Source organism: Megalops cyprinoides, chromosome 5 (genome assembly GCF_013368585.1).
Source record: "Megalops cyprinoides isolate fMegCyp1 chromosome 5, fMegCyp1.pri, whole genome shotgun sequence".
NCBI lineage: Eukaryota > Metazoa > Chordata > Actinopteri > Elopiformes > Megalopidae > Megalops > Megalops cyprinoides.
In genome coordinates this window covers 41,587,587-41,599,910 of record NC_050587.1, presented here as the reverse complement: position 1 = coordinate 41,599,910, position 12,324 = coordinate 41,587,587, and the positions used below count along the sequence as shown (strand labels likewise).

The following is a 12,324-nucleotide window of genomic DNA, read 5'->3' as shown; positions in this document are numbered from 1 at the left end:
CCTTTTCCTGTTTTCACTTTACAGTGTGTTCAGGCATCTTAGCTTTTCATACACGGTAAAAATATATTATTTTATATTATTGCCACTAATTTATATTTTTTAAAGTTTTTTCTTAAAGAAGGGAAAAGATTTCAATAAATTGCAGAGGTGTTATGTAAATATTTCTCTTGTTAAATTACATCACATCAATAATGAATAAATACAAAACTAAATACTATAGCCTTCATTGGAAGGTTATTCCTCCCCTTTAAATGGTCATAACTGTAGTATTACAAGGAAAAGATCATCAGAAACATGAGCTGGTCTTTTCACATTTGCTTAAAACCAAAATTCACATAATCAACATAGTCATGGACAAGGCTGAAGAAGCACACTGTTAAGCATAAGATTAGAACAGCAGCAGAATTCACTACACAAGCCACACAGCTGTGCATCTCTGAGCCACAGTATTACAGAAGAAATCTGTAATTTCACCTGAATGTCAAATTTAATTATTCTGATATTTACATATATTTGCAAACTTTGCAGTTTTAACAGTTTTTACTTTTTTACCCTAGAGACTAACCTATTTCACATCAGGAGGGCTGCAGTAGTAGAAAGAGCTGACTACACCAGTCAGGACTACGGAGTCCCTTATGGGTCTTCAAACACAGACTGAAAACCTACCTCTTCAGCCAGTTCCTCATGGACCATTACCATTATCATTCCTGTCTCCACATCCAACACTCCTGCTCCACCGCAGACCCACTCCATTTGGCTTTACACTGAATATCTGATACACTAATGCACACTAATGTCTAACTATGACCTTTTGCATATGACCTGAGTATTATCTTAGCATTGACCTTCAGTTGTCTTCTGAATGTGTTTTGTGGCCTAGGGTTAAGCCTTGGTATTTGCACCTAATGCTGCCTGCCAAAATGGCCTTCTAAACTGCTCTGAATAAAAGTGTCTCTCAAACAGAGCGATGTAATATAATGGAAATCACACTAATAAAAATAAAGTAGCAGTAGTTCTAGTAGAGGTGCACTAAGGATTCGTTGAATTATATTGCATAAATCAAATGTGTTTGTTTCTGCGCTCTCAGTATCTGCTGTAATCTGGCAGTAAGTTGCAGAGGGAGAGGAGGAAGAGGAAGAGGAAGAGGACGGCAGTGTCAGTGTGAGGATCAGGTGAGGTGGGTGTCGGTGCTGCAGAGCTTTGCCAGTCCAGTGGAGTGCATCGATTGATGGATGATTGACAGGCGATGGCTTTAAAGCAGAAACATGGCCACGTGTGGGGGAGGGGTTTAAGGCAGTGTGATGATTGACAGCTGTCCCAGGAGAAACAGAGGCCACACCCATTGAAGAGGGGTGGAGCTAATGTAGATGTCACTAGAACCAAACAAAAAGGGGTGGAGTTAGTGATGATGTCACTGCCGCGGGGTCGCAGGTGCTACGCCACAGCTGCTACTCACTAAGTAGACATCCAGCATAGTGCTGTCGTCTTTATCCCCGGCCGCGCTGGGGTCAGAGGTCAGAGAGGCGGAGCTGTCCTCCAGGGCGGAGGTGGAGCGGGAGGACTGGTCACTGCTGGGGGGAGAGAGCCGGGAGACACTGGTCACATGACCAGCCTTCTTTACCATTCCTCAGACTACAGTGCTGAGAGCGAGTCAGCCCTGCTCTCCTCTCTCAGTCTGTTCATTACTGTGTTTATCATGACTCCTGGTCACACAGGTCACTCATCACACACAGCCTCGGCATCGACTGAATACATGTAGTCATTTAGCGGACACTCTTAGGTGTGCATACACAGGTGAGACTGACAGGTGAAAAAGTATACAGGTATGACAGTAGACAGGTGTCGGTGTAGACAGGTGAGACAGCATACAGGTGAATGAGAGGACAGGTGAGAGGGTGGGTGTATGATGGCGGTATGATTACCTGCTCTTAGACTTAGACAGGTCCTGACGGCTGGTAGCGGAGGAGGAGGATGACATGGTGGTTGCCAGGGAGACAGCCCGATGCAGACCGGGCGGGGTTGTGACCAGGTCAGGGCGCTGGGGCGACCCTGCTGAGGAGAAACACGCCCGAGTTAGACTGCAGTGCTGCAGAAGTGCATTGTGGGAAGTGTAGTTTGGGAGGAGCGGTACCCTGTCCGTTCAGGCTGGCCAGGCTGCGGGCCCGTTCCAGTCTGTCCCTCCTTTCCTCCTTCTTCTCCTCCTTCTGGGACAGCAGCTCCTGCGACTGACACTTCAGCGCCTGGATGGAGCTGCGCTTCCTCTTGGAGGAGGCAGAGCGGATCACTGGAGAGGAGAGAAGAAAAACTGAACTATACCTGATACACACTGATCTATACCTGATACACACTGCTCTATACCCGATACACACTGCTCTATACCTGATACACACTACACTATACCTCATACACACTGATCTATACCTGATACACACTGCTCTATACCTGATACACACTACACTATACCTCATACACACTGATCTATACCTGATACACACTGCTCTATACCTGATACACACTGATCTATGCCTGATACACACTGCTCTATACCTGATACACACTACACTATACCTCATACACACTGATCTATACCTGATACACACTGCTCTATACCTGATACACACTGATCTATGCCTGATACACACTGCTCTATACCTGATACACACTACACTATACCTCATACACACTGATCTATACCTGATACACACTGATCTATACCTGATACACACTGATCTATGCCTGATACACACTGCTCTATACCTGATACACACTGCTCTATACCTGATACACACTGATCTATACCTGATACACACTGATCTATGCCTGATACACACTGATCTATACCTGATACACACTACACTATACCTGATACACACTACACTATACCTCATACACACTGATCTATACCTGATACACACTGATCTATGCCTGATACACACTGATCTATACCTGATACACACTGATCTATGCCTGATACACACTGATCTATACCTGATACACACTACACTATACCTGATACACACTGCTCTATACCTGATACACACTACACTATACCTCATACACACTGATCTATACCTGATACACACTGCTCTATACCTGATACACACTGCTCTATACCTGATACACACTACACTATACCTCATACACACTGATCTATACCCGATACACACTGCTCTATACCTGATACACACTGCTCTATACCTGATCCACACTGATCTATACCTGATACACACTGATCTATGCCTGATACACACTGATCTATACCTGATACACACTACACTATACCTGATACACACTGCTCTATACCTGATACACACTGATCTATACCTGATACACACTACACTATACCTCATACACACTGATCTATGCCTGATACACACTGCTCTATACCTGATACACACTGCTCTATACCTGATACACACTGATCTATGCCTGATACACACTGCTCTTTACCTGATACACACTGCTCTATACCTCATACACACTGATCTATGCCTGATACACACTGCTCTATACCTGATACACACTGATCTATGCCTGATACACACTGCTCTATACCTGATACACACTACACTATACCTGATTCTGCGCACAGCTGCAGGTAGTTGCGTGAGACAGAATGCTTACCAGGAATCTTCTTAAATACTGTGGTGCTCATGAACTTCAGAAATCGGTCTGCATAGAAACCAGGCCGGTGCACAGATACTGAATCCTGAAATATCAAAGATTTGCTGTTATTAATGAAACTGCCACATGCATGCATACATACACGCTGAAACACACACTCAATCTCACACACACGCACGCACACACACACTCAATCTCACACACGCATGCACACACACACTCAATCTCACACACACGCACACACACACTCAATCTCACTCACACGCGCACACACACTCAATCTCGCACACACACGCTCACACTCTCAATCTCACACACACGCACACACACACTCAATCTCACACACACGCGCGCACACACACACACACACTCAATCTCACACACACGCACACACACACAGAAACACGCACACACACAGAAACATGCACACACGCACAGAAACATGCATGCACACAGAAACATTCACGTACCCCATCATACACTAGGGCTTTCCAGGAGTGCTCCAACTTCTTGATGAACCTTAAAAAGAAAGACTCATCATCACCATCACCATCATCACCACCATCATCATCATCATCACCATAATCATCACCATCACCATCATCACCATGATCATCACCATCACCATCATCATCATCGTCATCATCATCACCATCATCATCACCATCACCATCATCACCATGACCATCACCATCACCATCATCATCATCATCATCATCATCATCACAATCATCATTGTCATCATCATCACCACCATCATCACCATCACCATCACCATCACCACCATCACCATCACCATCACCATCACCATCACCATCATCATCATCATCATCACCATCATCATCATCATCACCATCATCATCACCACCATCATCATCATCACCATCATCATCATCATGAGGAAGATGGAATGTGTTTCAGCACTGCTACCTGTAGGACTGCAGGATGTCAATGATGCCTAGAAATATGAGCAGCTTCTCATCTTTGTGTTTGGCTGGAATTCCACCCATACTGCAGAAAATAAAGAAAAACAATAAATCAATGAACAGGGTTAAGTAGATACTGTGTTCAGTAGCTGAATCATGTTCAGTAGATTAAGTGTTCAGTAGATAAACTTATCAGTAGATGAACAGTGTTCAGTACATGAATAGTAGATGAATAATGTTCAGTACATAAGGTGTTCAGCAGATGATTAGTGTTCAGTAGATGAACAGTGTTCAGTGGGTAAATCTGCAGGGCCCTCGTGTTTGCTCACTCACGCGGTGTCGGGGGTCAGAGCGTCGGCCGCTTTGCCGTCTCCCTGGATGGACTCCAGTGCTGTGGAATACAGCACCTTCTGGGGCCCCGCCCGCCTGCTGTCCCCGCCCCCCTGCCCCGCCTCCCCGTCCTGCGAGCTCTGGTCCAGGACATGGATCCCCAGCAGCAGACTGTAATCCATGATCTTAAAGCTCTCCAGCACCTGACCGGGAGACAACCACACCATGACCGCTCAGCTCTCCAGCACCTGACCGGGAGACAATCACACCATGACCGCGTAGCTCTCCAGCACCTGACCGGGAGACAATCACACCATGACTGCGTAGCTCTCCAGCACCTGACCGGGAGACAATCACACCATGACCGCGTAGCTCTCCAGCACCTGACCGGGAGACCAGCACATTAGCTGTGTTTTTGTTGGCAGCTGAGCTCACAGAGGAAACCCAGCACAGTTCAGCGGCAATGTGCTGCTTTTTCATGTAACATTTCATTAAACCCTCGGTCCCTTTTGCAGAGACTCTGCTCTACCTGGCCTCTGACGAGTGGGGGTAACTCTGACTCAAGCCTGAGCAAGTAGAGGTGGGGCTGACTCTGATCGCCCCCCGGGGGCGTGTTCCGGGTGTGTTGGACTCACCCGGCAGTCTCTCTGCAGGGTCTTCATGAGGGCGTTGTAGGTTTCGGCATCGAAGAGCAGACCCTCATGCTGCTCCTGGAAGTCCAGGTCCTTGTAGGTGGGGGAGCTCTTCTCCCTCTCCTTTCGGGAGGCTCGCCGCTTGTACGTTGAGCCCTTCAGGTCGTACTTGTAGTGCATCTTCATGGCGCGAGGCAGCACATTATTCATCACCACCAAGCGGGTGTTCACCCCCCCTGACTGCACACAGTACAGACCGTAGAACTTGGGCAGCAGAGTCCTCGGGTTCTGGTTTAAATTCTGCCCACAGAGAGACAGAGAGAGAGGGGGAGAGAAACAGAGAGAGAGAGAGAAAGAGAGGGAGAGGGAGAGAGAGAGGGAGAGGGAGCGAGAGAGAGAGAGAGAGAGAGAGAGAGAGAGAGAGCATGTAAAAACATGCCAATAGTAGAAAGGCTATTTGCTCAGGTGAGGGGAATTTTCAGGATAATAACAAACTTATTTTGCTGAATTTAAATGTTCCCTCTCCCAGTTTAAACAGCTAAGGAAGGAAAACTGCTAGTCTCCCCTTGAGTGAGGTGGGACTGTCAGTACTTACTGATACAGAGGGATGGTGTGATTAGGGCAAAACCTTGGAGTAGTTAGGGCTAGGTATGGGGGCAGTTATTGGAGCAGTATTTCGGGTTGGGGGTAGTTATTGGAGCAGTAATTCGGGTTGGGGGTACTTATGGAGCAGCACTTACGGGTGGGACAGTTATTGAAGCAATATTTTGGGTTGGGGGCAGTTATTGGAGCAGTATTTTGGGTTGGGGGTAGTTATTGGAGTGGTATTTCAGGTTGGGGGTAGTTATTGGAGCAGTATTTCGGGATGAGGGGAGTTTTCTCACCATGTAATAACCTGGCAGCAGCTTCTGCAGGAATTCGGCCTCTTTGTGCTGCACAGTCTTAATGATGAACTCATCATCACCCGTCACATAGAACCAGGAGCTGCTGGCGCCGGGGTTGGACAGCTCGATCAGCGGCTCGTTGCATATGGAGTACTGCAGAAGAGGGAGGGATGGGTCTGTTCCTGAGAGCTGCTACACATGCACACCACACATGCATCCTGACGTTACAATGGGACTGGCTGTACCTCTCATCCTCAGACAGCCGTTCTGCCGTGTAAAATAGCAGATTTACTACAAACAGGTAGTTTCTGATTATAATGATTTCATTTTATCTAGCCAGTTAGACCCACACTCAAACACACAATCATCTTACTGTAGTGTTATTGTTGTGTTGCTTAAGTGGCCCTACACAGTCTGACAGACACACTGCGCTTACATTGTTATTGTGAGTGTGTGTTCAGATGGTGTTTTTCAGTGTGTTTGTGACTACACTCTCTCTGCTCAGCGTGAAGTGAACGGCAGCGTGGGCTCTGAGACGCACCAGGTAGTCGTCGGGTTTGATGCCGAACAGCTCGCGGAAGTAGCGGAAGGCCAGCGGGGCGTAGGTTTTGAAGCGGAAGTCGGGGTAGTGATGCGCTGGGGTCAGGTTGCTCCCCTCGCTGTTTGAGTTGGACCGGTCCATCCCAGAACAGACACACAGCAGTGAGCGGCTTCACATCATATCAGCCTTCTATTATTTCATTTTTATGTATTTAATTTTCAACAGAATCTGCTACTGGATGTGCCCATAATGCACCTGTTTCTGCAGTTGTGTTTTACATAATAAAAACGGGCGACCCTGAACTGTGCTGCTGTAGCCTGACTGGCCTGCAGGTGGCACTGTAGTGTTGTGCCAGCAAGCAGCGCATGAATGAAGGGCCTTTTGTGTGCTGTGCTCTTCTGTGAAAAGGCCTTATCTACAGACAACAGCCAGAGCGAAACTTGATAATTTACTTTCAGATGTGACCACATTTGCCTCCTCATTCTCATTCCCGTATAGAGCCGTAATGGCAGCTGATAAGTGAGAGAGTCTCTGAGGGAGATCTCTCCGGGAAACAGATCCGGCCACATACTAAAGCGATCTGCTTCTACTTCCTGCTTCTCAGATATCAGCAGAGCAGCTGAAGGAATCAGGGTGAGCATTATTCTGAAGGTGCAGCCTACCTGGGCATGAAGACACTCTCCACCATGTAGAAGTCCTGCATGAGCACGTCTCGGTCCGGCTTGGACGTCAGGTTCCCCACCGTGTAGCCGATGCCCAGCTGAATTGCACCCCTCAGCGCAGACGATGTGGGCTGGACACAATTATGGGCACCCTCAATTATGACCGCACTGAACCAAACACGACCACACAGAACCAAACACGACCACACTGAGCCAAACACGACCACACTGAGCCAAACACGACCACACTGAGCCAAACACGACCACACTGAGCCAAACACGACCGCACAGAACCAAACACGACCGCACTGAACCAAACACGACCACACTGAACCAAACGCGACCACAGGAACATAACCACAGCACACATTATATTTGTTGAGCTTGAGGTTACTGAGCTAAATGTTACAGACATGGGGCAAAATGCACCTGAATGTGTGTTTTATGCAATTCTTTATTAAATAAAGTAAAAATAGCAATATGTACCATCAAAGCATATAAGCTATATAGTGAATATTATATTACTTGTGAGCACATATGAGCAAGGGGAATATGATTCTTGTGAGTGAATGATCCTTTCATGTGGAGCATTTTGAAAGTGTTGTAATGATTCCGGGTTTTTGGTCACTGTAAGCAGACTGCACTGTATCAGTAACTGCCAGTTCAACAGACGACTGTGTGAATATGGACGTCAAACTTTCCCAAAGTCCATCACAGAAACCAACATGGCAGTGACAATCTATTCTTAACACTGTTAATCACTTTACATATCAGCCAGAGAGCTGCTGAATAAAAGTGTGTGGTATGAACGATACATTTCTTTTTGAGATGTCAGGTACAGTACAGTACAGACTGCTAAGGCCTGAAAGCCTGACTGTATGAAGGCAGAAGAGGGATGTCTCAGTGGAGTCTCTTTAACAACCAGCCCTCTTGCTTTTCCTGTGCTGTCCCAGAAATGATGCGTGATGCTGGTTATATTATTATACAATTCTCCTGCAGATCAGATCACACAAATTCAGACATTCAGAGAGTGTAAATCCTGTCTAATGCTAACAAGCAGCAACACAAAACGCCCTGATATTTCAAACACACACGCTACACACAGAGCTCTGTTAGCCCAAGCATCAGTGAGCTGTGAGAGAGAAGTGTGTAAGCGTGAGAGAGCAGTGTGTGAGCTGTGAGAGAGCAGTGTGTGAGCTGTGAGAGAGCAGTGTGTGAGCTGTGAGAGAGAAGTGTGTAAGCGTGAGAGAGCAGTGTGTGAGCTGTGAGAGAGCAGTGTGTAAGCATGAGAGGAGATTGTGAGAGCTGTGTGTGAGCAGTGTGTGAGCTGTGAGAGAGAAGTGAGTGAGCTGTGAGAGAGAAATGAGTGAGCTGTGAGAGAGAAGTGTGTGAGCTGTGAGAGAGAAGTGAGTGAGCTGTGAGAGAGCAGTGTGTGAGCAGTGTGTGAGCTGTGAGAGAGAAGTGTGTGAGCTGTGAGAGAGAAGTGAGTGAGCTGTGAGTGAGCAGTGTGTGAGCTGTGAGAGAGCAGTGTGTGAGCTGTGAGAGAGCAGTGTGTGAGCTGTGAGAGAGCAGTGTGTGAGCTGTGAGAGAGAAGTGAGTGAGCTGTGAGTGAGCAGTGTGTGAGCTGTGAGAGAGCAGTGTGTGAGCTGCGAGAGAGAAGTGAGTTTGGCCCATTGGGTTGGTACCGTCTTCATTGTCTTCTCCTGGCTGGTGTTCTGGGGCCGCTCATCCCTGCTTTCACTGGTCGGTGATGACATCACAGCAGCCTCACTTGCACGGACAGACAGACACACAGGATGTGCCTCTGGCTGTGCTTTAAATGAAGTATAACTCTGATGTGGTTCTGGACCTGTGCTGCTCACTGTCCTCCTTCTTTTTCAGAGTGTGATGCTTGGATGGCTGAGTTCTTCCAGTGAAGGATCACGCCTAGCTGTGACTCAACTGGTCTTCACTGTGAGCTGGTTTAAAGCTTCACCTGGTCTTCACTGTGAGCTGGTTTAAAGCTTCACCTGGTCTTCACTGTGAGCTGGTTTAAAGCTTCACCTGGTCTTCACTGTGAGCTGGTTCAAAGCTTCACCTGGTCTTCACTGTGAGCTGGTTCAAAGCTTCACCTGGTCTTCACTGTGAGCTGGTTTAAAGCTTTGTCTGGTCTTTGTTGTAGACTCCTGTAAAGCTCTGGACTTTGTTGATTGCTGGTTTACAGCTCTTGCATTCTCTCCTGGTCCTTCAGTCTGGAGCTCTGTCAGTGAACAAGAGAAAAACAAGATGTGATTTAGTGGAAGCTTTGCATGAGAGTGTAAAGTATGTATCATAGCATATGTGTGTGTGTGTGTGTGTGCATGAATGTGTGTGAGTATGAATGTATGTTTGTCTTCTGCCAACAATCTGTATATTACATAAGTGTTTCACTGTTCAGTTTAAAGACAAAATCAGCAGATTACAGCATAAATACCAAGTGGCTGTTTATGCTCTGTAGAGCAGCAAACACGTCATTAAAGAGCTTTCACAGTAAACAGGGGTAGAGTGCACTACCGTGAAGGAGTGTGCACTACCGTGAAGGAGTGTGCACTACCATGAAGGAGTGTGCAGGCAAGCGTCCCGCTCCAGCTAATCTTACAGTTTTAGACAATGTGACAATTTCAATGTTATATTATTTATTATTGAGCTAGGTATACTATCTACATTGTAGCAAATGGCTTGTAAATATGACTAGTGATTGGTATGAAAGGTCTTTGTATTCTGACTATTAATAATCTCTGCTTGAAAAAACAGCCTGCATATCACAGTTCAAATTAGTTTTAAAACTTTCATTAGTCACCCTGGACAAATCTCTGGTTTGGGAAGTTTGGAAAAGGAATAAATGTAAATATAAAGTTATTTGTCAGTTTCTGTTCACTTCTAATTAAAAAGCACTGGAGTGATACCACCGTTTCTTACTGTGTGTGAGAAACGTTCCTTCAAACAGTACAGTTAATTTCTATTTGTCTTAACGTTGTGGTGTTTTCCAATGTCACTGTGATGGAAGTGAACCCCTGTAATATTGGTAAAAAGCGGTCTGTGCAAACGCTCACCCTGGCATGCTGAACAGAATCGATTCTTCAAGCCTTACCACCAATAGCACTGTCAATAGTCTTGGTGTAATGCTTGATAGCCAACTGTCCTTCTCCTCTCGGGTGACAGAGGTGAGTGGGGTGTACAGATTCTTCCTCTTCAACATCTGAAGGATCCACCCCTATCTCACATTCAGCACAGCTCCTAGTCCAGGCCCTGGTCCTCTCATTCCTGCACTGCTGTAACTCCCTCTTTACTCGCCTCCCCGCCTGGGCAAACAGGGCATCTACAGGGCAACTGACTGTCCCGACCCGACCCGACGGAGTCACTCTTCTCAGATACGATCCCTGTCTCTACTGGTCCCTCAGTGGTGGTATGAACTCCCCATGGGGGTCAGGACAGCGAAATCACTGGCCATATTCTGACACAGACTGAAGACCCACCTCTTCAGATTGTATCATAGTTCCACTTCTATCCCCACCCAACAGCTGATACCTCTCGTGTTTGATACTTATTTTATGTGTAGCATTGTGGTATATTTTGGATTCTATGTTCTAGGGGCTGTTGTATTGTAGTATATTTGGCTTCCATCAGACTGCACAAGTTAACTTGTGGTAGGGCTTGAATAGTGTTATGCTCACAATCACTGATCTGGGAGTGTTGTTAGCTTGGTCTGACACTGTTGCTCATTTGAATTGAATGGACACACTTATGTTCTATTGTGCTGGAAGCCGCCTTGGATAAATGAATGTAATGTAAATGAATGTAATGTAATGTTAGGTAATGTAATGTAATGATAGGGATCCGGAAATGCCAAACTAAACATGACGGGTACAAGCTAGTGCCCTCACTCAAAGGGAGCGGCTGAGGGAGAGTTAAAGCTCTCTTTGCAGTGGCCCGGTGTGCCATTCAAGCGGAGCGCTTAGACCGAATGCAGATGGGACATGCTTTTTAACCGCAGTCATGGCGGAAATCTAAGGGGACTAGGATGAGGACAGATCAATCCGCTTGGTTAAGGAGAGGCTGTGTCATACAACAGAGTGTCAAACCTTGTACAATCCAGTCTCCACTGGGGACCACCTAGCCTGCATTGTGTAACTGAACTACATGACACACGTTAATTACCTCGTGTTTCCGTTCATGCAGGGGTAAAAGATCACGCAACATCTCAAAGGAAAAGAGGCGCAACTTCTCAGCATTCCTCACAGTTGGCATCATTCTCGGAAGAAACGTACAGCAGTGTGTGACTGTGGACAGAGTCCAGGTACAGCGGCGGTCTGCAGCAGAAGCCTCTGGAGTATGTGTTCCACTGCACCGACCACGTGTGTGTGTGTCCTTAGCTTAATAAAGCTGTAAGGTATTCAACAGTCCACAGCAACAAACAGCAAAGGCATTCAACAAGCAACAGAACTATGAAGGACTGAACGGTAACATGCCAGAGGACAGATCATAACCCTGATGCTCGTAGCTGTAGGTATGACTGCAGTTCCAGAGCAGCACTCAGCTACTCCATCACACAGTGCTGCCCAGCAGAGGTTCTCTTTGGACCTTCCCATTACTTTCACAGCTGAACTCACCATGTCTGCACCACATCATGTAAACTTTACTGGAATGAACCACACAGGATTCTTGGTAGAGAATATCCTGACAAACCACACTCCACTGGGAGGTGAA

General features: G+C 46.6%; 1 protein-coding gene across 1 annotated transcript; it reads right to left on the bottom strand.

Moving 5' to 3' along the window:
- Positions 1 to 956: 956 nt before the first annotated feature.
- On the bottom strand, positions 957 to 9,497 carry LOC118777852 (phosphatidylinositol 4-phosphate 5-kinase type-1 beta-like). The gene is made up of 13 exons (XM_036529067.1): positions 9,285 to 9,497; positions 7,600 to 7,730; positions 6,938 to 7,055; positions 6,397 to 6,549; positions 5,516 to 5,812; positions 4,884 to 5,083; positions 4,555 to 4,635; positions 4,095 to 4,143; positions 3,625 to 3,709; positions 2,132 to 2,284; positions 1,923 to 2,052; positions 1,457 to 1,568; positions 957 to 1,373 (listed from the first exon to the last, which is right to left on the bottom strand). Exons 1-13 carry the CDS (start codon positions 9,354 to 9,356, stop codon positions 1,371 to 1,373), a joined length of 1,584 nt encoding a protein of 527 aa, XP_036384960.1. The 5' UTR covers positions 9,357 to 9,497; the 3' UTR covers positions 957 to 1,370.
- Between the last annotated feature and the right edge of the window lie 2,827 nt (positions 9,498 to 12,324).